At 39.4% G+C, this 25,819-nt stretch overlaps 1 protein-coding gene and 2 pseudogenes across 9 annotated transcripts in view; all 3 read right to left on the bottom strand.

The window, feature by feature from the left end:
• Positions 1-5,034: 5,034 nt before the first annotated feature.
• Positions 5,035-6,285, bottom strand: LOC143686967 (tubulin beta chain pseudogene; annotated as a pseudogene).
• A 1,010-nt stretch (positions 6,286-7,295) lies between these two features.
• LOC143686964 (tyrosyl-DNA phosphodiesterase 1 pseudogene) lies at positions 7,296-10,631 on the bottom strand (annotated as a pseudogene).
• Positions 10,632-11,535: 904 nt separating this feature from the next.
• The window catches only part of EFCAB3 (EF-hand calcium binding domain 3), a 104,212-nt gene continuing 89,928 nt past the window's right edge, over positions 11,536-25,819 (bottom strand). For 4 of the 9 annotated variants that reach the window (XM_077163468.1, XM_077163469.1, XM_077163471.1 and 1 more), the window contains 2 exons: positions 22,562-22,684; positions 11,538-11,987 (listed from right to left, as the gene is read on the bottom strand). In XM_077163468.1, coding sequence (XP_077019583.1) covers positions 11,661-11,987; positions 22,562-22,684 — 450 coding nt within the window. In that variant the 3' untranslated portion in view covers positions 11,538-11,660. Of the gene's footprint in view, positions 11,988-22,561; positions 22,685-25,819 lie in introns of all 9 variants that reach the window. The other 5 variants (XM_077163473.1, XM_077163467.1, XM_077163475.1 and 2 more) reach the window with 2 other exon arrangements.

The raw sequence follows: 25,819 nt of genomic DNA, 5'->3' as shown, positions 1-25,819 counted from the left end.
TTAGTTGAGAAGACTTCCAAGAGAAGACTTATGCCTGGCCCTTGGAAGAGAAGGAAAGAGTTAATTGGTGCAGTGCTAGATATAGCACGTTAGTAAACAGTGATTGTTTATTCCACTACACATACTTTCCCTAGGCAAATGTAAGAGAGCATTCAGATTATATACTTTTCCTACCAAAGAAATGGGAACAGGCCCCAAACTCTTTAATCACAAAGAAAAATATGGGAGTGAATTAAAAAGATAGTAAGGAACTTGTAGTTTATTTGAACACAAAATAACTTTGGCATTCTCAGGGTCTTTTGAAACATCTCCAAAAAGCAAGCACACAGATTTTTATCTTTTCTCAAGGCCAGCTGTTTAAAAATATGGTGGTTTATTCATATTTATTCTTGGCATTTGGTTCTCTCATCTAGTGGCTTTTCCTCTCTCCACTATGAAGGCTGTTAGTGCTCCCAATCAACAGTCCCACTGAGTATTTTCTTGCGGATATCTGTTTGTCTGTACTTGAAAAGTTTACTATATTTGTTCCGATTATTAGTATCATTTAAAGGGTTAAAATGTGACATTCTGCAAAATGTAATAAATTATCCCAAGCTGAATTCCATAAAATTATTTTGGTTGACCTATACAACTCATTTTTCCCCCAATCTACTAAATTTATTTTAACATTTGTTCCCCCTATTATTTATTTTTAATTCATATGTTTTACTTTTCTGTCCATAAGGTAGATAAAAGAAGCATCAGACACAAGGTTTTCACAATCAAACAGTCACACTGTGAAAGCTGTATCATACAATCATCTTCAAGAAACATGGCTACTGGAATACAGCTCTACATTTTCAGGCACTTCCCTCCAGCCTCTCTGTTAGCCCTTAACTAAAAAGGTGATAGCTATTTAATATGTAAGAACAACCTCCAGGATAACCTCTCAACTCTGTTGGGAATCTCTCAGCCATTGACACTTTATTTTGTCTCATTTCTCTCTTCCCCCTTTTGGTTGAGAAGGTTTTCTCAATCCCTTGATGCTGAGTCCCAGCTCATTCTAGGATTTCTGTCCCTATTGCCATAAAGGTCCACACCCCTGGGAGTCATGTCCCATGTAGAGAGGGCGAGGGCAGTGAGTTCGCTTGTTTTGTTGGCTGAGAGAGGCCACATGTGAGCAACAAAAGAGGTTCTCTTGGGGGTGAGTCTTAGGACTAATTTTAAGTAGGCTTAGCCTATCCTTTGTGGGGTTAAGTTTCATATGAATAAACCCCAAGATTGGGGGCTCATCCTATTACTTTGGTTGTCCCCACTGCTTGTGAGAATATCAAGAATTCTCCACTTGGGGAAGCTGAATTTTCCCCCTTTCTCCCCATTCCCCCAAGGGGACTTTGCAAATACTTTTTTATTCACTGTTCAAATCCCTCTGGGATTTATCAGGGCATTTACTCTGGACAAACCTACAAAATCTTATGCCCTACTCAAGGTTCAATGTACTTATGGTGTTCAATTATGCTGTCCACATCAGTTATATTAGGGAATGCGCTAGTCAAAATGTAAATTTTATACAACTCATTTTTCACATCACCTACAATAATTTTTTCTGGAATAAGCTTGGAAGACTTATACTGAGGTTTGTGCAAACAGCTATCAGACTTTTTACAGTGGGTTGTAGCTTCAGGAAGCAGTGTTTGAGAAGAGCTAAGAGGCCCCCTGCTGGTGAGTGATGAGAAATCGTCTAGCTCACTGGGTGGCATCAGTTCACAGGATGCAAAGTTTAAACACTTAAATTCCGGAATGGAGCCTTGGGTGTTCGCCAAGGACGAGGGTAACTAATTGTTTCTTGCATTTTCATTTGATTCTGATCAGAGGATATTTTTGTTTGTGTAAGTGTGTGTTCTGGAACTGAAGGGCTGGGGAAAAGATCCTGAAGTCCTAATTTGCTGTCCTTAAGGTTTTACAGAACCTATACTGCATTTGTAGCAGCTTTTAGAAAATTGTACAAACTGGTTTAATAGCTTTAATTTTAAAACAACTTATTTAAAATTTTCTTATTGCAAAGTAAGTATGTTTATTCTGTAACATTTAGAAGATATAGATAAAGCAAAAGAAAAAAAATCCTGTTCCCACTGATAATTTAGCCCATTAAAAATGAATTTTCATTTATATCCTTACAGTCTTTTTTCTAATGTAGTTATATAAATAATTTCAAAATTAAAAGTTTTAATACAAACAGTTTTGTCCTTTTTTACAGCTTCACTGAGATATAACTTATATTTCATCTAATTGTATTTAAACTGTTAGATTTAATTGTAATTTATCCATTTTAAGTGTACAGTTTGGTGCAATTTATAAAATTTTATGTGTGCAACCATCGTAATTAAGGTTTAGAACCCCATCAAGTCCCTCATGCCTTTTAGCAGTTAGTTGTAGCCTGCTTTAATTTTTTTATAATCTCTTTAAAAAATAATATTTTTTTGAGAACTCTTCACATATTTACAGTCCATATATGATATACAATCAGTGGCTCACAATATGATCACATAGTTGTGTAGTTATCACCATGATCATTTTTAGAACATTTGTATCACTCCAGAAAAAGAAATAAAAAGAAAAAAGAAAAAACTCATACATCCCATATTCCTTAACCCTCCTTCTCCTTGACCACTAGTAGTTCAGTCTACCCAATTTTTTTACCCTTCATTTATTTACGAATAAAAGTAATTTATTCTTACTTTTTAACTCATCTGTCCATACCCTGGATAAAAGGGACATCAGACACAAAGTTGTCACAATCACACAGTCACGTTGTAAAAGCTGTATCATTATATAATCGTCTTCAGGAATCAAAGCTACTGGAACACAGCTCAACAGTTTCAGGTAACTCCCTCTAGCCACTCCAATACACCATAAGCTGAAAAGGGATATCTATATGATGCTAAGAATAACCTCCAGGATAATCTCTAGACTCTGAAATTTCTCAGTCACTAAAACTTTGTCTCATTTCTTTCTTCCCCCTTTCAGTCAAAAAGGCTTTCTCAATCCCATGATGTAGCCTGCTTTTTAATAGAGTGTGAAATTATTCCTTTACATCATTTTAGTGATCTTCGTTATTTTTTGTATAGATGTACCGTGATTTATTGGACATTTAGGCTACTTTAGGTTTCTAACTATTAAAAATTCTCCATGATAAACATCCTATAACTAAATAATTTTTTGCATTTATGATTTTTTTTAAGAATTACTTTCTAGAAGTGGAATCTCTGAGTCAATAGATATAATTAGTTTCATTATTAACTGTGAAGTCAAGGCATTTAATCATTTTTGTTCACTGTTCTATCTATAGACCTTGAAGAGGATCTGGCATGTAGTATGCAACTCAATAAATAATTCGTGAATGAATGGATGAATACTTGTTATATTGTCCCCCAGCAGAGAGGTACTGTCATCAACAGTATGTGACAATTTAATAGAAAGAATGTATGAAGTTATATTTTAGCTTTTTCATGCCAGACCTACCTAAAAATATTCATCTTGTGTTTCCACTGATCCAAAGAAATATTCCAGGAATTCTAATATTTTGGCATCCAAATTACATCTCCTATATTGCTTGTTACACCCAGAAGCCATAGGGGAAAAAAAAAATCTCTTGTCAAACCATAAATCTTGTTTTATTGACTATAAAATTAAAAATATATAATCACTTAACTATAAGGTTAGTTCTTTTACCCAACATTGTAATTTTATAAAGAATAGCAAATGCTTAAACTCTTGAATATTAAAGGTAACCCTCACAAAATCAGTTCAAGTTTATTTCAGTAAGCAGTTTGGGAGGTCTTCACTATCTTCATTGCTTTTTCCTGGTTCTGTTACTTTACTTTATAAACCACTGTCCCTGTTAAAAGTGAACATGTCTTTTCCTTTTTCTGGGGCATATTTTTCTAGAATAATGATTAAAAAGCATTTGTTTTATATGTCGATTGTGGTAAGCTTAACCACACATCTGCAAATGTCTTTTATAACTATTATGAATAGCTGATCTCCATTACTTTTTTTTCATTGGAGAATTATGGGTTTACAGAAATGAAATACAGGATTCCCACATACTATCCCACCATCAATACCTTGCATTGGTGTGAACATTTGTTACAATTGATGATAGTACATTTTAATAATAGTTATTATTTAAAGTCCATGGTTTATGTTAGGGTTCACTGTTTGTGCAGTATAGATACATTTCAAATGGAATTTTGTATATGGTGTTAGGTAGGGGTCCTCCCTTTTTTTGCGAAAGTACTAAATTTCTGAGCACTATTTGTTGAAGAGTTTATTCTTTCCCACTTGAGTGGTTTTGCCACCTTGTAAAAAATCAATTGTCCATAAATGTAAGGATTGATTTCTGGGCTCTCATTTATATTCCATTGGTCTAGATATCTGTCCTTGTGCCAGTACCATGCTAATTTTTTTTTCTTTTTCAATTCCAGTTTATTTTTGTCCCTTGGGGCAATGCCGTCTTTTCAATATGAAAACAAAAGCAACAAATTCAACACAAAAAAGGAAATTTGAAGTATAGAATATGAAGAAAACTAAGGATGGGGGTAGGGAGTAGTAGCAATAGATGGAGGGTGTTCTGTCCCCTTTTCCAGGAAATTGACTCAAATACTTAGGTGGCAGCACACACCTTTCCATGTCAGGGTTTCAGTTCCTTTTTTGGGGTAAGAGAAGGTGGTAAGCTTTCTGGAGGCTTAGGGATCAAGGTCAATCTCTATATTCTTTGTGGACTAAGTGAAGGAAGGTATCCAGTGTGAGGGAGGGAGGGAAGGATCCCACTGAGAGAGTAGGGCAGACCCTTTCTAAGGGAATTGAGAGCTTAGGACAGAGCTTGGAAGGAAACGGAAAGTGGGGAGAATACTGTAACACATTCCCTGCACTGAGACAGGAACAGGGAAGTCCCTGGAAATCATTATATAATCATTAAAGAGTCTGGATCCCCCTTTCAAAACTGCTCTAGAATGTAAAATCCCATGCCTTTTCCTTATTCTAAATGGGATCTGGATGGGACCCAGCATTTTGGAGAAATGCCTTAAGAGCAGAGAGAAGATTATTAACTGGACAGATGGAAAGAGTGGCTGCTAGAAGGAAATAAAGGGCTACCCAGAATGCCAGAAATTTAGGTTTTCCAGAGTGGAAAGAGAGGAGATATTCAACAAATAGCAAATTATTTGAGTGCCTACTATATGCCGCACTGTTCAAGAATCATCCCCCTCCAAGGGGGGGGGGGAACTGGCAGAAAATGCCAATTCTGAGGAAGAGGAAAGGGGCAGATGAAGAAGATAGCTGAGGAAACTAAGAAGCCTGAGGTGATGGGGTTCTGCCTTATGCTTCTCCTTTGGCCCCTTCATTGAAATCCTCCTCCTCTTCTGCGGTGGCATCCTGGTACTGCTGTGACTCGGAGACGAGGTCGTTCATGTTGCTCTCAGCCTCGGTGAACTCCATCTTGTCCATGCCCTCACCTGTGTACCAGTGGAGGAAAGCCCTTCAGTGGAACATGGCAGTGAACTGCCCTGAGATGCGCTTCAAGAGTGCTGATGGCAGTGCTATTGCCAATGAAGATGACCACCATCTTGAGGTCAAGGGGTGGGCATATTGCAGACAGCTGTCTTGACATGGTGGGGGATCCATTCCACAAAGTAGCTGCTATTCTGTTTTCCACCTTGAGCATCTGTTCATCCATCTCCTTCATGGACAGCTCCCACAGAAGACAGCAGCCACAGTGAGGTACTGGCCATGGTGGGGGTCACAGGTAACCATCACGTTCTTGGCATTGAAGACCTACTGGGAGAATTCAGGCACAGGGAGGGCCTGGTACTGCTGGCTGCCACAGCTGGTCAAAGGGGCGAAGCCATGCATGAAAAAGTGAGATGTGGGAAGGGCATCATGTTGACTGCCAGCTTATGGAGGTCAGCACTGAGCTGGCCAGGGGAGTGGAATCGAGTGGTGACACCATTTATGGTGGCTGAGATGAGGTGGTTGTCTCTGTGGGTTGATGTGGTCAGCTTTAGGGTGCAGAAGCAGATGTCAAAGAGGGCTTCATTATCACTCAGTAGGTCTCATCTGTGTTCTGTACCAACTGGTAGACTGAGAGGGTAGCATTGTAGGGCTCGATCACAGTGTCAGACACTTTGTATGAGGGCTCCACACCGAAAGTGTTCATGATGTGATCAGGATACTCTTCACAGATCTTGCTGATGAGCAAGTTGCCCATTCCAGAGCCTGCCCCTGCCCAGTGAGTGGGTCAGTTGGAAGCCTTGCTGGCAGTCACAGCTCTTGGCCTCCTTTTATACCACATCCAGGACTGAGTCAGCCATCTCAGCCCCCTCTGTATAATGGCCCTCGGCCTAGTTGTTCTCTGCCCCAGACTGACCAAAAAAAAATTGTCTGGTCTGAAGATCTGGCCAAAAGAACCTGAGTGAATAGAGTCCAGGTTCCAGGTTCCAGGTTCTAGATTCAGCAAGATAGCACGAAGGAACGTATTTGCCACCTGTGGTTTTGTTGTAGAAAACAGATGCGATCCAGCCGCAGGTTGCGGTTCCATGGTAGGTTCCTGTAGGGTCAATGCTGTGTTTGTTCATTGCTGATCACCTCCCAGAACTTGGCACTGATATGATTGTCACACTGACCAGCCTAGATGTGCATGATTCCCTCATGGCTAAAATTTATTTTAACTTTTTGTTCACCTCAAGGTATGTGCAGCGCAAGAGAACGATATGGAACATTTCTTTCTGTGGGTTGCAAGCTGGCAAGATGGATCGTGCCCTGGAGGCTGGAGAAGCAAGGTCCAAATGTGGCAGCAGGAACGCTTTGAGAGGGAGTAGTACCATGCTGTTTTGATTACTATGGCTTTGTAATAAGTTTTAAGATTGATAAGTGTGAGTCCTCCAACTTCATTCTTCTTTTTCAAGACGGCTTTACTATTTGGGGCTCCTCACCTTTCCATATAAATTTTTTATTTTTAATCACCAAGAGGATAATTTGTATCTTTATTTTTTAACATTGTGACATTTAATAGCTTTTATTCCAAAGTATATAAAAGTGAATTAAGACAATATTTTATTTCTTTAGTGAGAATGTTAACAATGACCATTAAAAATCTAACCAATATCCATGTTCACAAGAGCAGCTTTTGCAAAAAGTGTCTTAGGGGTACAGAGCAGACTTTAAGGGAAGCGAACATCCAGTATAAACAACCAGAAAATCCAATATTTCAGGCTTGCTGTCTTACACTTAAATTTTACAATTTTGCTTTACAAGTCTCAGGAGGGAACCCACGTGTTCCCGTGTGCATCTGGTGCTTTGATAAAAGGAATATTCCAAATCCATGGCCTGTCTTCACTTCCATAAAGTTCTAGAGGCAAATCATGTGGCACAAGGAAGGAGACCATCGACTCCTTGCTGCCTGTGAAGAATTTCTGTTTCATGTTGAAGCTGCTCAGGCTGAATGTTGAAGGGAGGAAAAGGACTCCAGGCTCATAAGAGCAGATCATCAGCTGGGCACCTTTTTTCTCTAAAGCTCCCCAGGCGGCCTTGGACAGATTAGTGCTTGTAACAAGGAACCAAACAATTTTGTTGAATCTGGAGATGGCCTCATATATGTCTTAATATGTGGCATGGTATTGCTGCAGCCAGATGTCTTGGCTGACCATTTGTGAAAGTAGGAATAGAGCCAGTTCTGTTTTTCAGCTGTCTGGATGCTATAGGGAAGTGAGCCCCCAGCAGGACCTCCTTCTAAGCTTGTTAGCGTATTTTCCACAGAAGGGTAAATCAGGTAAAGAGGAACAGCATTCTTTTCCCCAGGGTCCTGACTTCCTTTCCCAGTGTTATGAGGCTTTCTCTAAACTCAGAGCATAACCATTTTGAGTCATCGGCCCCCATGGAGCCAATGCTTGAAAACTGACCTACAATAGGCTGACTCAGCTTTAGGTATAGATAAGGCATATTCCTTCAGAAGCTTCCTGATCCTAAAATGTCCCCAATTATCTTTTTGATTTCCTTGAAAATGCCCTGTGGTTGATTCAATAAGGTAAACACTTGTTTCAGAGAGATCATGTTCATGGACGATGTCTATCCACTCCTTGAGAGAAGGAGCATTATAAGCCGTCAAGTAACTGATGAGGTCAGCTTTAAAATGTGTAGCTGATTCTCCAGAATTTGGGTCCCAGGGGGAATTTGTGGATACAAGGGGCTCAACCTATTCCTTGAGTTTTCTGGTGCCAGTTGGCATGAATGAGGTGGAGGTGTGTATGACAACTCGGAGGCCTTCTTCATACTGCAATAACATTATTTTTGTGTAGTGTAGATTTCCAAATGTGATATCCAACTTTGCCTGGTAGAGAGAAATGTTCTCATAAGGCTTTGCCTGGGCATGCAGTGAGCTTAGCTTCTCTTTTATCACCATGTACAAGCAAGCTTGGTCTATTCCTGAACTCTGGTGGATACTGTTTTATGAGCCAGTCCACGTCAAAGCAGTCGTTTGAGCAGAAGAAACAAGTGTCCCTAATAGCAGAGATAAAATATCCTTGATGTGGAGGGCTCCAGAATTGTATTTTGGCTTGATCCCTGAGAACCAAGTGAGATAAAACTGGACGGGTTTTCTGGACTTTCCCTGATGTCTTGTACTCGTCTTCCTCCTCCTCTTTGAGCCTGTGGCTGATGGGATTCCCAGTTCTTAATGCAGCACAGTCTTTGGGAGACTCCTCTTTGACCATCACTTTCTCAGCCTGCATCTGGTATATTTCTGGCTGCAGCTTCCTGATCACTGCTGGAGAGACAGCAACCCAAGTCTTCCAGGGAGCCACTTTTCTGCCTTTTGAGAGGTGAAATTTCTTAAATCGAATCTGTGTTGCTGAATTTCATGGGTGCTATTTTTCCTCTTGTGGGTAGCTTTCTGAGCACCGGAACAGGTGTACCATGGCTCATGTGCTGCTCCTTGCCCAGCATGGTGGGGAGAAGAGGTAGATGGCTTGTCCAGTTTTGGCTTTTCATCCTCACTTTCATCACTACTGGATATTGTCCATCTTCCATAATTACCTTCCTGAGATATTATACTTCTTCTGAGGCACCCTGGAGTCCCTGGCTGCCAGTGCCTGTGCTCCTCTTCTATATAAATTTGATGATTGGCTTTGCCATTTCCAAAGAAGGTTGTTGAAATTTTGATTGACTTTACATTGAATTTAATTGCTTTGGGTGGTACTGACATCTTAATGATTTTTAATTTTCCCATCCTTGAACACGGATACCCTTCCATTTATTTAGATTTTCTTTAATTTCTTTAAGCAATGTTTTGTAGTTTTCTGCATATATCCTTGGTTGAATTTATTCCTAGATATTTAAATCTTTTAAGTTCCTATGGATTTTTTAGTAAATGGATTTTTTTCTAGATTTCATCTTCTGATTGTTTATTGCTTGTGTATAGAAACTCTACTAATTTTGGGGGTTTGATCCTGTTCCCAGCCATTTTGCAGAATTCATTTGTTAGTTCTAGAAGATTGTGGTTGTGGATTTTTCAGGATTTTCTGTATGTAGGATCATTGCACTGGTTTGAAAGAAAGTATGCCCCCTAGAAAATCCATGTTTGAACCAAAATCCCATTTCATAAAGGCAGAATAATCCCTGTTCAATGCTGTATGTTTGAAACTGTGATTGGATCGTCTCCCTGGATGATGGGATTTAGTCAAGAGTGGTTGTTAAACTGGATTAGGTGAAGACATGTCTCCACCCATTTGGGTGGGTCTTGATTGGTTTACTGGAGTTCTATAAAAGAGGAGACATTCTGGAGAAAAAGAGAGCAAAGAATGCTGCAGCACCACAAAGCAGAGAGTCCACCAGCCAGTGACTTTTGGCAATGAAGAAGGAAAACACCTCCCGGGGAGCTTCACAAAACTGGAAGCCAGGAGTGAAAGCTAGCAGATGACGCCACGTTCGCCATGTGTCTTTCCAGCTGAGAGAGAAGCCCTGAGTGTGTTCGCCATGTGCCTTAAACTGCAAGCCAGGAGAGAAAGCTAGCAGATGATGCCATGCCCACCATGTGCCCTTCCAGATGAGAGAGAAACTCTGACTGTGCTTGCCATGTACCATTCCACTTGAGAGAGAAACCCTGAACTTCATCGGCCTTTTTGAACTAAGGTATCTTTCCCTAGATTTCTGTAGACTTGTTTTCATTGGGACATTTTCTTGGCCTTAGAACTGTAAACTAGCAACTTATTAAATTCCCCCTTTTTAAAAGCCATCCCGTCTCTGGTATATTGCATTCTGGCAGCTAGCAAACTAGAACAATCATATTGCCTGCAAATAGGGAAAGTTTTACTTCTTTTTTTCTAACTTGGATGCCTTTTATTTCTTTTTCTGTGGCAAGAACTTCCGTTGTAATGTTGAATAACAGGTTGACAGTGGGCATCCTTGTCTTGTTCCCACTCTCAGAGGGAAAGCTTTCAGTCTTTCACTATTAAGTAGGATGTTATCTGGGTGCGTTTCATATAAGCCTTTTACCATGTTGAGGAAGTTTCCTTCAATTCCTAGTCTTTTTATCAAAAAAGGCTGCTGTATTTTGTTAAATGCCTTTTTTTGCATCAATTGAGATGATCGTGTTTTTTTTTCATTCACTCTATTAGTGCAGTGTGTTACATTAATTGATTTTCTTATACTGAAGCAACCTTGCATAACAGGGATAAATCCCACTTGGTCATTGTTTATAATTCTTTTATTATACTATTGAATTTGACTTGCTAGTATTTTGTTGAGGATTTTTGCATCTATATTCTTAAGAGATATTGATCTGTAGTTTTCTTTTTTTGTGGTATCTTTATTTGGCTTTAGTATGAGGATGATATTTGGCCTCGTAGAATTTTTTTGAAGAATCTGAGCAGAATTGGAGCTAAGTTCTCCTGGATTGCTTTCATTCATTACGTTTTTAGGTCATATTTAGGCATAGGAAATAGAACACATTTACGATTCTGACATTGGATCAAAGTTTAATATAGATTTGGTCCTGATAGATCTAAATTTCCTGAGTCCAAATGTAGTCTGCCTCTCTATGGTCAACCTTTGAGAACCATAGTAAAATTCCCTAGGAACTTCAAGAGTTGAACTAGGAAGGATATACATCTAATGAGTGAGATCAGTTATCTGTAAGAGTTGTCAAGAGATGGATTTGCAGTTGTGTGGCTAAGGAATACCTCATTAAATCAAGGTTACCCAGGGACTGGTGATACTGTTTCCTGAAACTGAAAGAACATTGTCATCCACTGTCTCTGGCCTCTTTCATGAACAATCAAAACCTTAATGCCATTTATAGCAATCATAAGCTCAGACTCTTATTGCTTAGAGGGTCCTTTGGAGCTCAGAAAGGGCAGCACAGTCCTTAGGTAACTACCTGCTTTCAGCTTTTCTCCTGCCTGTTGAGACCCAGGCAGTTTTGAGCCAAGTGGGGATAGTAGTGCACATCTGGTTGCTAAAGAAGTAGCATTTATTGACTAGAAAAGAATTAGGAGAGGGAAAACATTTTATGACGATATTTTTACTGGTCAGAATCCAGAAGATGTCAACATTTCAAAAGCAAGAAACCATAATCGATTACTGTGTAAAAGAAGTTTATAATGAGCTGTTTAGAAAATGAAGAAATTTCATTGTTGAGATCCTTTGGAAACTTTCCGTTTTCTTTTTCTTCCTGTGTCTGTGTCACATTCACTGATATCCGAAGAGGAGGAGAATCTTGCATTGTGGAAGGAATTTCTATTCATGCAGGCATCATATAGCCTTAAGTCCTTAGGGGAAAGTAATTCTTGGCAAACATTCCAGGACCATGTGTATGTAGAAAAGGTGTCATAAAAGGACTCATTTTTAGTGTCTATTCCAATCAAATCCCCTCGAATCTTTCTCCAGAGGTTTAGCATTTCTTTCTGATGCTCAAGGGCAATTCCTAAGTTATAGGTATCTGTAGCTCTCTTCACCTGCAGTGAGAGCAGAAAAGGAATGTGAGAGAGAGAAAGTGAGCATTTACTGAGGTCACCTTAAAATGTCAAGGATTTGGGGGCCACAATTATAGATATCCCAAGAGTTATATTCCCAGGTTATTCGAAAATCACTAAGTTTATACATTTGGAAGTGCCTCCTGGGGACATGTGAACTAGGAGTAGATGGAAAAATAAGATAATAAATCTTACAAGAATATTAAAAATACAGATGACTTAAAACAGGGAGGATCTGGATATAATAGGAGTGACAAAGATGGCATCCAATCCAGACTAGGACAGGGAGGGAAACTGTCTGGGAGAGGATGCTAAGCTGAGTAAATCCTCAAGGATTTGCTGAAATTGAGGAAGGGGTGGTGATAGGAAGGTGTTTCAGGAAGATGAGACAGTATAAACACAAGCACAAAGGTAATAAACGTTCTGAAATTGGTAAGGGGGTTCAGGTACTTTGGCATTGCTGGGGCATCAGGTTTAAAGTGAGAGGAAGGAGTAATGATGGAGGAAAGGCAGGCAACTCTTTGTCTGTCATAATCAGGCTCTTACACTTAATCTTGTAAATCAGTAATCTCAGTGAGGTTGGGGAGAGCCCTTTCCTCATTGAAAATCATGCTGTAGTGAGTCACTGTGAGAGAAGTGAGATAAATGCCTCAGTTGTGTGAAGCAGAAAATAAAATTGAAAACCCCTGCCATTGTTGAGAGGGAAACATTCATTTCTAAGTAGGATGGTGGCATATTTGTATCTTCATGTTAGATCACTAGCAATTGTGGAGAATAGTTGGAGGGGAGCAGCTGCAGAAGTAGGGATACAAGGTTGGAGGCTGTTGTCCAACAAGACCTAATGAGGGCCTTAACTAAGGTGATGGTAATAGATATGGAGTAGAGGGGACAGATATGAACAATCTTTAGGAGAATGAGAGTGGCTGGATTTGGTGACTGATGGATGCCAGGAATGAGGAAAAAATATAAGTTAAGGATGGCTCCTGGCCTTCTAGGTTCAGTGACTGGGTAGATGGTGGCACATAACTGAGATACAGAATCCTCAAGGAGGAAAGAGTTTGATTCAGAAGATGAGGGATCTGGTTCTGGATATATGAAGTTTTATATGCTATGAGACAGTGAGGTGGCAGTGTTCTTCAGGTGGTTGATGAGGTAAGACAGAAGTACAGAAATAAGTTTAGACTAGAGAGATTTAAGAGTTATTACTACGCAGATAGCCAAAAAATACTCTCTCTCCCTCATTATTCCTTCCCCTAATGAAGAGATCCCCAAATTATGCTGCGACTGGATTAATAGGGATGTCAAATTATTGAGGCTCTCAAGCTCAGCCCTTGGGACAACTGGCATCCCAGGACTAGAGGCCTCTCGCCATGAGCAGTTTTCATTTACTCCAGTGGAATGTGTCAGGATAAGACTGATTAAGAAGTTGGGACTTCCGGGTCAAGATGGCGGCTTAACAACGCCATAATCGATTACTGTGTAAAAGAAGTTTATGATGAGCTGTTTAGAAAATGAAGAAATTTCATTGTTGAGATCCTTTGGAAACTTTCCATTTTCTTTTTCTTCCTGTGTCTGTGTCACATTCACTGATATCTGAAGAGGAGGAGAATCTTGCATTGTGGAAGGAATTTCTATTCATGCAGGCATCATATAGCCTTCAGTCCTTAGGGGAAAGTAATTCTTGGCAAACATTCCAGGACCATGTGTATGTAGAAAAGGTGTCATAAAAGGACTCACTTTTAGTGTCTATTCCAACCAACATGAGCATTTTAGTTCGTCCTCCAGAACAACTACTAAATAACCAGAAACAGTACAGAACAGCTCCCGGAGCCACGATAGTGACTGGAAACACAGCGTACCCCAGTCTGGACCACCTGGACCGGCTGCAAGCACCCCCCAGAACCGTGAGTTCCCAAAACTGCGGCGACCAGCGCCCCTCCCCCACAGGCCGCTTCCCAAACAGGAAAGGAAAGGACTTTACCAGCAGCAGAGACTGAGCACAATCAAACACCAATTGTGGAATTAATTAACAAATTCTGACTACTAAAAATAGGCCACCAGCTTAGCTGAACCTGATCAAAGTGGAGGTTTCTCATTTTTGCCCTGGTGCCAAGGGGGCAGGACTGACAGAAAAAGGGGGAAAAAAAAAAAGAAGGAAACAGAAGTTTCTGTGGCTTTGTATCTACAAAGGCTTGACTGCCTCTGGATACTGTGGCAGGACTTTTCAGGCTGCAGTTGCCCCAGGCATAGGCAGAAGTGAGCTCTTTTGGGGGCTTATCTGGAGCTTGTGCCTTCCCCAGGGGAGGGTTGAAGCCCCACCCAGGTGGAATCCTTCCATCAAGGAATTCAGACACCAGGGCTTGGTAATTTGAAGCCATTAAAACCAGCCTACAACCTCTCCTCTGTCTCCACCATGCCCCCAGAAGGGAGAGTCTGCCAAAGTTAAAGGTACCGCATCACCTTATGCTGGTGGGACCTGCAGGCAGACAAGCGCCACATACTGGGCAGGATAAGAAAAACAGAGTCCAGAGATTTCACAGGAAACTCTTTCAACCTGCTGGGTCTCACCCTCAGGGAAAACCGACGCAGGTGACTCTTTCCTCCTGATAGGAGGCCAGTTTGGTCTGGGAAAATCTGGCTGGGGTCTATAATATCTAAGTAGATCCTCCTAAGTGTGTGTGGAGGAAAGGCACCACACAAGCAGGGCAAGAAACAAGAAAACAAGAACTGAAAAATTCTCCTCTGTTAAACAAAACTTAAGCTAAAGGTACAGATAAAGCTGAACGGAATTTTAAAGAACAGATAGACAACAAATCCATCCAGCAAGAAAACCCTAGATAAAAGAAGTGAAAGCAATCTCCAGAATAAACTAATTAAAGTAATTAAATGACTAGACACCAGCAAAAAATAACAAATCACACTAGGAAAATTGAAGTTATGGCCCAGTCAAAGGAAAAAACAAACAATTCAAATGACATACAGGAGCTGAAACAATTAATTCAGAATGTATGAACAGACATGGAAAACCTCATCAAAAACCAAATCAATGAATTGAGGGAGGATATAAAGAAGGCAAGGAAAGAACAAAAAAGAAGAAACTGAAAGTCTGAAAAAGCAAATCACAGAACTTATGGGAATGAAAGACACAGTAGAAGAGATGGAAAAAACAATGGAAACCTACAATGGTAGATTTCGAGAGACAGAACTTAGGATTTCTGAACTGGAGGACGGAACATCTGAAATTCGACAAGAAACAGAAACTATAGGGGAAAAAATGGAAAAATATGAGCAGGGACTCAAGGAATTGAAAGACAATATGAAGCACATGAATATACGTGTTGTGGGTGTCCCAGAAGGAGAAGAGAAGGGAAAAGGAGGAGAAAAACTAATGGAGGAAGTTATCACTGAAAATTTCCCAACTCTTATGAAAGGCTTAAAACTACAGATCCAAGAAGTGCAGCGTACCCCAAAGAGAACAGATCCAAATAGACATACTCTGAGACATTTAATAATCAGAATGTCAGAGGTCAAAGAGAAAGAGAGGATCTTGAAAGCAGCAAGAGAAAAGCAATCCCTCACATACAAGGGAAGCCCAATAAGACTATGTGCAGATCTCTCAGCAGAAACCATGGAGGCGAGAAGACAGTGGGATAATATATTTAAATTATTAAAAGAGAAAAACTGCCAACCAAGAATTCTATATCCAGCAAAACTGTCCTTCAAAAATGAGGGAGAAATTAAAACATTTTCAGACAAAAAATCACTGAGAGAATTTGTGACCAAGAGACCAGCTCTGCAAGAAATACTAAAGGGAACACTAGAGACAGATATGAAGAATAGAGAGGTGTGGAGAAGAGTGTAGAAAGGAAGACTATGAGTAAAGGGAAAAAGAAGGAAAATTAGATATGACATAAAATCTAGAAGGCAAAATAGTAGAAGAAAGTACTACCCATGCAGTAATAACACTGAATGTTAATGGATTAAACTCTCCAATCAAAAGACATAGTCTGGTAGAATGGATTAAAAAACAGGACCCATCTATATGCTGTCTCTACTCAAAGGACACGAGGCCAAGGACACAAATGGTCATTTACACACCAATGTTTATAGCAGCATTATTAACAATTACCAAGAGATGGAAACAGCCAGAATGTCCATCAACAGACAGTTGGCTAAACAAACTGCGACATTTACATAAGATGGAATATTGTACAGCTGTAAGACAGAATAAAGTTATGAAGTATGTAACAACATGAATGGACCTTAAGGACATTATGCTGAGTGTGATTAGCCAGAAACAAAAGGACAAATACTGTATGGTCTCACTGATATGAACTGACATTAGTGAATAAACTTGGAATATTTCGTTGGTAACAGAGACCATCAGGAGATAGAAACAGGGTAAGATATTGGGTAATTGGAGCTGAAGGGATACAGATTGTGCAACAGGACTGAATATAAAAACTCAGAAATGGACAGCACAATATTACCTAACTGTAATACAATTATGTTAAAACACTGAATGAAGCTGCATGTGAGAATGATAGAGGGAGGAGGGCTGGGGCATAAATGAAATCACAAAGAAAGATAGATGATAAAGATTGAGATGGTGCAATCTAGGAATAGCTAGAGTGTATAATGATAGTGACTAAATGTACAAATTTAAAAAATGTTTTTGCATGAGGAAGAACAAAAGAATGTCATTACTGCAGGGTGTTGAAAATAGATGGTACTTAATATTTAAAAATTTCAACTAATGTGTGAGACTAAAGCAAAAACTGTTTATTTGGTACAAATCTATACTTTGACTAGTGCATCTCCTAATATAACTTATGTAGATAGTTGATTGAACACCTTAAGTACATGGAACTTTGTATAGGACATGAGATTTTGTTGGTTTGTCCAGGTGATGCCCTGATGAATCCCACAGTGATTTGACCAGTGAGTGGGAAAGTATTTGCAAAGTCCCCAAGTTGAATTCTTGATATTCTCACAAGCAGTGTGGACAACCAAAGCTATAGGCTGAGCCCCCAGTCTTGGGGTTTGTTCATATGAAACTTAACCCCACAAGGGATAGGTCAAGCCTACTTAAAATTAAGCCTAAGAGTTACCCCCAAGAGAACCTCTTTTGTTGCTCAAATGTGGCCTCTCTCTCCAGCCAACACAGCAGCAGACTCACCACCCTCCCCCTGTCTACGTGTGACATGACTACCAGGGGTGTGGATCTTCCTGGCAGCGTGGGACAGAAATCCCAGAATGAGCTGAGACTCAGCATCAAGGGATTGAGAAAAACTATAGAATGAGCTGAGACCCAGCATCAAGGGATTGAGAAAACCTTCTCGACCAAAAGGGGGAAGAGTGAAATGAGACAAAATGTCAATGGCTGAGAGATTCCAAACAGAGTCGAGAGGTTATCCTGGAGGTTATTCTTACGCATTAAGTAGATATCACCTTGTTATCCAAGATGTAACGGAGAGGCTGGAGGGAACTGCCTGACAATGTAGAGCTGTGTTCCAGTAGCCATGTTTCTTGATGATGATTATATGATATAGCTTTCACAGTGTGACTGTATGATTGTGAAAACCTTGTGTCTGATGCTCCTTTTATCTACCTTGTCAACAGAAGAGTAGGACATATGGAATAAAAATAAATAATAGGGGGAACAAATATTAAAATAGATTTAGTTTGAAATGTTAGTGATCAATGAAAGGGATCAGTAAGGGGTATGGCCTGTAAAATTTTTTTTTTTTCTGTTTGTTATATTTTTCTGTTGTCTTTTTATTTCTTTTTCTGAATTGATGCTAATGTTCTGGGAAATGATCATGATGATGAATATGCAACTATGTGATGATATTGTGAATTGCTGAGTGTATGTGTTGGGAATGTTTGTTACTTGTAATTTTTTTTAATTAATAAAAAATTAAAAAAATAAAAACAGAAAAAAAAAAAAAAAAGAAGTTGGGAGCCCACTCCTCTGTGTTGTAGCTTGTGGCATTGCTAGTTTTCTTTATCCCAATATATTAAAATAGCCTGTGTGATGGTTTGAAGCTGCTTTGTACCCCAGAAAAGTCATGTTCTTTAATCCTGATTCAGCACTGTGGGGTAGAAACTTTTGATTAGATTATATGCACAGAGATGTGGTATACCCAATTGTGGGTGCGACTCCATCCATTCAGGGTGGGTCTTAATTAGTTAACTAGAGCCCTTTAAAGGAGGAAACATTTTGGAGAAACCTGAGATGCAGATGCTTGGAGAACAGTTCCTTCAGGGCTGACAGAGACATTTGGAAATGCTTGGAGTGCTTTCAGAGAGAGCAGATGCCTAAACATGGGCAGAACCTAGCAGACATCACTGTGTACCTTCTTATGAGATGCTAAGCAAGCCAGAATCCAGGGTTGTGTCCTGGAGGAACTGAGTGAAAGCCCAAAGATGCTTACAGAGGAAAGCATTGGCATCAGAAGCTGGAAACAGCAAACTGGGAACAAGGACCAGTAGATTCCAGTCATGTGCCTTCCCAGCTGAAAGAGGTGTTCAGGACAGCATCAGCCTTTCTTGAGTGAAGGTAACCTCTTGTTGGTGCCTTAATTTGGAAATTTTCATGGCCTTAGAACTATAAACTTGTAACATAATAAATTCCCTTTATAAAAGCCATTCCATTTCTGGTATATTGCATTCCAGCAGCATTAACAAACTAATACAGATTTTGGTACCAGAAAAGTGGAGTGCTGCTGTGGTCTGCAAATACCAAACATGTTGGATGGCTTTTTAAATGGATAAGAGGAAGATTTTGGAAGAGTTGTGAGGATCTTAATAGTGAAGGCCTAGAATGCTTTGAAGAGACTGTTGGTAGAAATGTGGACTCTAAAGGTGCCTTTGATGAGGCTTTAGACAGAAATGAGGAATGTGTCATTGCTAACTGGAAAGAAGGCAATATTTGTTTTAAAATGACAGGTAATCTGGCAAAATTGACTACTGGTTTTGGATAGAAAGCAATTTTAAAAGCCACAAGCTGGATACTTAGCTGAAGAGATTCCCAAATTAAATGCGGAAAGTGCAGCCTGGTTTCTGCTTGCAGCTTATAGTGAAATGTGACAGGAAAGAGATAAGCTGAGAACTGAACTCTTGGGTACAAATAAATCAGAAGTCGACGGTCTGGAAAATTCTGGGCTTCCAGAAAGGGATACACCAGAGAACATGAGGACCAGAAATAGAACCAGTCAGTCATTTCAGAAAAAGCCAGAATTGGAGATGGAGTTATCCAGGAGGGATTTGTGGAAAATCCTATTATCTGATGGTTATGATCCCTGTATACTACATAGAAAACCAGTAAGAGTTTTGTGGGATCTGTATAAACAGAACCATTGCCAGTCTGTACTAAAAGGGACAGAAAAGGGACAAATTGAAGGAAAAATAACTTAAAAGAGACCATGGAAGCTAGGGTCTGAAGCCAAGAAACCTCGGGCCAGGAGAGCAGACCCACCCATGTACTTGGAGAGGGTGAGTTTGCCCTGAGGGCAGAGGTGGGCTTTCTGCCTCAATGCTCAGGAAGAGTTTTCCTACCCTGGGCTTTGGAGAGGGTAGAGTGTATAACCCTGCGATTGGAGGGAGCCTGACTGCCATCCCATTGTTCTGGAGGGGTTGATCAGGGGCCTCAGAGATGGGAGAGATATCTTGAGTGCTGCTTTGAACCTTGGAAAGGGTGGGACTTAGAGAAAGATGGTCCCCCCCAATGGGCCCAGTCATGCAACCAACACTCCAGCATTTGGAGAAAGCAAAGCCACTGTGTAGGCCCTTGGAAAAGGTGGTACTGCCACTTTCTAAAGCCCTGAGGATAAATGACTCTCAGACTTACTACTCTCAGACTTTGAAATCTAATAGAATTTGCCATGCTGGTTTTAGGAACTATTTGGGGCCTTTGACCCCTGTGTTCCTTCCAAGTTCTCCCTGTGGAAATGGAAACATATATTCTATGACTGTCCCTCCTTTGTATGTTGGCAGCAGATAACTTGTTCTGAGTTTTACAAGCCCACAGCCAGAGGAAAATTTTGCCTTAGAACAGACCATACCTGAACCTGACTTTGATGAGTTTTTGTATTCTTTTTTACTTTGTATGGTATTTGTATTATTGAAATGGTTTAAGGCTTTATGATATTGTGATGGAATGAATATATTTTGTTTAAGGAAGGAACATGTGTTTTGGGGGTCCAGAGGGTGGAATGTGCTGGTTTGAAGCTGTTGTGTACCCCAGAAAAGCCATGTTCTTTAGTCCTGATTCAGTGCTGTAGGGTGGAAACTTTTGATTAGGTTATGTGCACTGTGCTGGTTTGAAAGAATGTATGGACCCAAAAAAGCCATGTTTTAATCAAAATCCCATTTTGTAATGGCAGAATAATCTCTATTCAATACTGTATGTTTGAATCTTTAATTAGATCATCTCCCTGGAGGTGTAACCCAATCAAGAGTGGTTGTTAAACTGGATTAGGGGAGATGTGTCTCCACCCATTTGGGTGGGTCTTGAGTGGTGTACTGGAGTCCTATAAAAGAGGAAACATTTTGGAAAATGAGAGATTCAGACAGAGCAGAGAATGCTGCAGTATCACGAAGCAGAGAGTCCACAGCCAGCGATCCCTGGAGATGAAGAAGGAAAATGTCTCCCGGGCAGCTTCATGAAGCAGAAAGCCAGGAGAGAAAGTTAGTAGATGACTGCTGTGCTGGCCATGTGCACTTCCAGCTGAGAGAGAAACTGACTGTGTTTGCCATGTGCCTTCTCACTTGAGAGAGAAACCCTGAACTTCATTGGCCTTCTTGAACCAAGGTATCTTTCTCTGGATGTCTTTGATTGGGCATTTCTATAGACTTGTTTCAATTGGGACATTTTCTCAGCATTAGAACTATAAACTAGCAACTTATTAAATTCCCCTTTTTAAAAGCCATTCTGTTTCTGGCATATTGCATTCTGGCAGCTAGCAAACTAGAACATGCATGGAGATGTGGCATGCCCAATTGTGGGTGTGACTTTTGATTAATTGGAGATATGACTCCATCCATTTAAGGTGGGTCTTGATTAATTTACTAGCATTCTTTAAAAGGGAAAACATTTTTGAGAAACCCGAGACACAGATGCTTGGAGAATAGTTGTCAGAGCTGACAGAGACATTTGGAAATGCTTGGAGTGCTTTCAGAGAGAGCAGATGCCTAAACATGGGCAGAACCTAGCAGACATCACTGTGTACCTTCTTATGAGATGCTAAGCAAGCCAGAATCCAGGGTTGTGTCCTGGAGGAACTAAGTGAAAGCCCAAAGATGCTTACAGAGGAAAGCATTGGCATCAGAAGCTGGAAACAGCAAACTGGGAACAAGGACCAGTAGATTCCAGTCATGTGCCTTCCCAGCTGAAAGAGGTGTTCAGGACAGCATCAGCCTTTCTTGAGTGAAGGTAACCTCTTGTTGGTGCCTTAATGTGGACATTTTCATGGCCTTAGAATTATAAACTTGTAACAGAATAAATTCCCTTTATAAAAGCCATTCCATTTCTGGTGTATTGCATTCCAGCAGTATTAACAACTAATAAAGTCTGCTTCTTTCTCATTCAAAGAATACTGAGGGTAACAACTGTATTTTACACTGTGGTATCTCCAAAACCCAGAACTTTGTTAACACGGGATAAACATTTACTCAACAAATGAATGATGAGTGTGTATAATGAGAAGAGCAGTAGGATGAGGCTAAAAACTAGGAAATATAAAATTCTTAAGGGATGAAAATTCAGGAAAGAGAAGAAGAAGAAAAGGACCAGGAGCCACAAGAAAAAGTAAAGATGCAGTATCATGGACCCCAAGGAAGTAGAAAGTGTCAAGCAGAGCCTGATCACTCATGCCAAAGGCAGGAGAGTGGTGGAATAAAATAAATACACCCCAATCTGTCTCTGTAGGGGTGCAAAAGTTGCTAAGAAGTCAGGGTGTAACAGTCGACTGGCAGCATAGAATTGTAAAAGTGTGTATTCTATACCCAAACTGCCCAAGTTTATACTCCTGGCTGTAATATACTGACTAGCTAAATACCTTTGGCCAAGTCATTCAGCTTCTCTGTGCACATCTATAAAATGATAAAGAATGGTAACAGTGCCTACCTCAAAGGGTTATTGTGGTAATTAAAAGAATTAACGCCTGTAGAGCACTTAGCACAGTGCCTGGCACCCAAGAATCACTTAAGCCACTATTATTCTTTTAGCTGCTATAATAAAGATGCTTTTGCTCCTCATGATTCTCTGTGTATACTACTATTGTACTGTTGGTTTACTACCTTAACTAGTTGCTACTTCCAGCAGAAATAAATAACAGTCTCAGAAATGATGCTGGGTATTAATAGTTAACATTTAAATCCATTTGACTTTAGAATAAGAAACGTTGTCATTACAATGGGTAAAAATGAGAATAATCCTGTCTTACTTTAATGACATAGAGCAGAAAAGTTCTCCTGGTTTTAGGGCGCAGTATTGAAATGAAAAGTATTTTTGTCAGTGATTTCTGGGAAAGCATTCAACAATGATTACTCACGTGTTGTTTAAGAGCAGCTGCCTCAGTCACAGTCCAATTCTGCTTTTTCTTGAGCATATGGTCAATGGCGAAGATGTCATTTGGATAACCTGAGACAGGGTCGACAGGCTTCATATATGCTGCCTTTATACATATTTTAAAAAGAAGGTTAGTGATACATTTTAGTTTGAATCATATTGCAAGGACATAATAAATAGAAGTATATTTTATTATGAAAGACTATATTATTTATAAAGTTATTACTAACCCATTTATCTGTTGTTTTGGAGCACTTAGCATAATGCCATGTATAAGCAAGTGGGCACATAGTAAATTATCGTTAATTTATGAAGACTACTTATAAAAGAAGTACAGGCTAGAAAGTGGTTTAACTGTGGAATAGATATGGAGGGTATAGAGTAGCCAGCTCCATCCTGACAAACTTCCCACTCCATCACAATCCACTTAATGGGCCTTCCACAGGCCATAACCTTCTAAGCTTCTCATGAGGAACTAGCCATCTGTTTCCCTGTTCTTAGGCTGCTGAACAATGCTGGTGGAAATCACATAATATGCTGACTGCTTTCTTTGAAAACGTATATCACCCGATCTCATTTAGGTCTTCAGTGCTGGTGACGTTTCTTGTCCTCATTTCCTGCTAACTTTATTATAGTCCTCATAGTGGACTGGGAAAGTAGAGCTTCTGGTTTTCTGCTGGAAAACAGACTTTCAGACTCCCTCAGCTGATGATCTTATCTCTTCAAGGGTGTCTAATATGAATTCTCTTAATTTTTCTTTCTACCTTAGGATTTCTCTGTCTTTTAACCCAGTTTTTCCTCCTTTCCTCTTATATGTGAATTTCTCTAGATTTCCAAGGCTATATTCTTTATTCATCTCCTGCCTTATCCCTTCAATTTCTCCCCTTCTCCAGAACCTGCTTCATGGTTGTGTTACCTGTGCAGTTACTCAGAGCCCTGTGCTTAGAAGGACGCCTGGCTTGTTTTAATGCTCTGTTGTTGCCATGAAATTCCTTATTTTTGAACAAGGTGTCTTGCATTTTCACTTTGCACTGGGCCCTGCCAAGTGTGTAGCCAATTCTGCCCCTTTCCTACATCTTCAATTTCTTTCTCTTGATATGTGCTTTTCAACCTTGGCTGAAACAATTATTGGAACAAATACCAAGGCCTGATTCTATCTGCAGAGATTTGATTTAATTGCAGTTAGGGCTGTGACCTGGCTTTGGGGATATTTAAAAGCTCCCCCTAGATGATTCTGTTGTGCAGCCAAGATTGAGAACCACTGCTCTAAGGGTTCTTCCTTCTGGCTACGAATGTACTGAATTCTCCCACACCCTGAACCAACTTTTTCTAGACTCTAATTCTACAATAAAATATAGTATAGTTCTACTTCTCTTTTCCTTAATAATTAAATTTCTCATAAGAGGAATCAGTTGCCTTTTTTTTTAAGTCTGCTTAATCAGTTTTTTGAGATGCATGATAAAATCTCCTAGTGTGATTATGTATTTGCCTATTCATTTAGCAACTATCCTTACTTTTTTTTTTTACATATAATATCTGAAGAAGTCTAAGGACAATCCTTATAATTCTCTTAATTATTATATTATTTATCAATTTATTGAGTGCATACAGGTTCAGGATAGCTGCATCTTCTTGGTGATTTTTAAAAATCATTAAATGGTTGCTTTATCCTTAGTTAGCTCTTCCATAGAATTTAGTTCCCCCCTGATACTACAACATCTATCCCAGCTTATTTTGATTTGTATTTGCTTGGTATATCTCTTTTTGTCCCTTAACTTTCAAGCTTTCTGTATCATGGTTTAGATGTATGTTCTTTAAATGACATATATCTGAAATTAAAAAAAAATCAATTTCAGAATTCTTTCTTATGTTTTACTTGAAAAAAGATTATCTTTTTTGTTTCCTTGTTTTTTAATTAATTTTTAATTTTTTAAAAAATATAACAAACTCAAACATTCTTAACAAATGATTATTCCATTCTACATATATAATCAGTAATTCACAATATCATCACATAGTTGCATATTCATCATCATGATTATTTCTTAGAACATTTGCATCAATTCAGAAAAAGAAATAAAAAGACAACAGAAAAAAACTCATACATATCATACCCCTTACCCTTCCCTTTCACTGATCACTAGCATTTTAAACTACTAAATTTATTTTAACATTTGTTTCCCCTATTATTTATTTTTATGCTGTATGTTTTACTTGTCTGTTGATAAAGTAGGTAAAAGGAGCATCAAACACAAGGTTTTCACAATCACACAGTCACATTGTGAAAGCTATATCATTACACAATCATCTTTAAGAAACATGGCTACTGGAACACAGCTCTACATTTTCAAGCAGTTTTCTCCAGCCTCTCCATTACATCTTAACTAACAAGGTAGTATCTATTTAATGCATAAGAATAACCTCCAGGATAACCTCTTGATTCTGTTTGGAATCTCTCAGCCATTGACACTTTATTTTGTCTCATTTCACTTTTTCCCCTTTTGGTTAGAAGGTTTTCTCAATCCCTTGATGCTGGGTTTCAGCTCATTCTAGGATTTCTGTCCCACGTTGCCAGGAAGGTCCACAGCCCTGGGAGTCATGTCCCACGTAGACAAGGGGAGGGCGGTGAGTTTGCTTGTTGTGTTGGCTGGAGAGAGAGGCCACATCTAAGCAATGAAAGAGGTTCCCTTGGGGGTGACTTTTAGGCCTAATTTTAAGTGGGCTTGACCTATCCTTTGTGGGGTCAAGCTTCACATGAACAAACCCCAAGATTGGGGACTCAGCCTATTGTTTTGGTTGTCCCCACTGCATGTGAGAATATAAAGAATTCTCCACTTGAGGAAGTTGAATTTTCCCCCTATCTCACCATTCCCTCAACGGGACTTTGCAAATACTTTTTTACTCACTGTTGAAATCATTCTGGGATTTATTGGGGCATCACTCTGGACACACCTACAAAATCTTATGCCCTACTCAAAGTTCTATGTACTTATGGTGTTCAGTTAAGATATCCACATAAGTTATATTATATATATATATATATATTATATATATAACTGCACTAGTCAAAATATAAATTTTGTACCAAATAAACATTTTTTGCTTTAGTCTCACACATAAGGTAAAATTTTAAAATATTAATTACCGTCTATTTTCAACACCCTGCAGTAATGACATTCCTTTGTTTTTCCTCATGCAAAAACATATTTAAATTTGTACATTTAGTCACTATCATTATACA

This window comes from Tamandua tetradactyla, chromosome 6, assembly GCF_023851605.1.
Source record: "Tamandua tetradactyla isolate mTamTet1 chromosome 6, mTamTet1.pri, whole genome shotgun sequence".
In the NCBI taxonomy this organism is placed as follows: domain Eukaryota; kingdom Metazoa; phylum Chordata; class Mammalia; order Pilosa; family Myrmecophagidae; genus Tamandua; species Tamandua tetradactyla.
Note: the sequence above shows the minus strand (reverse complement) of the source record. Positions and strands in the feature narration are given on the sequence as shown.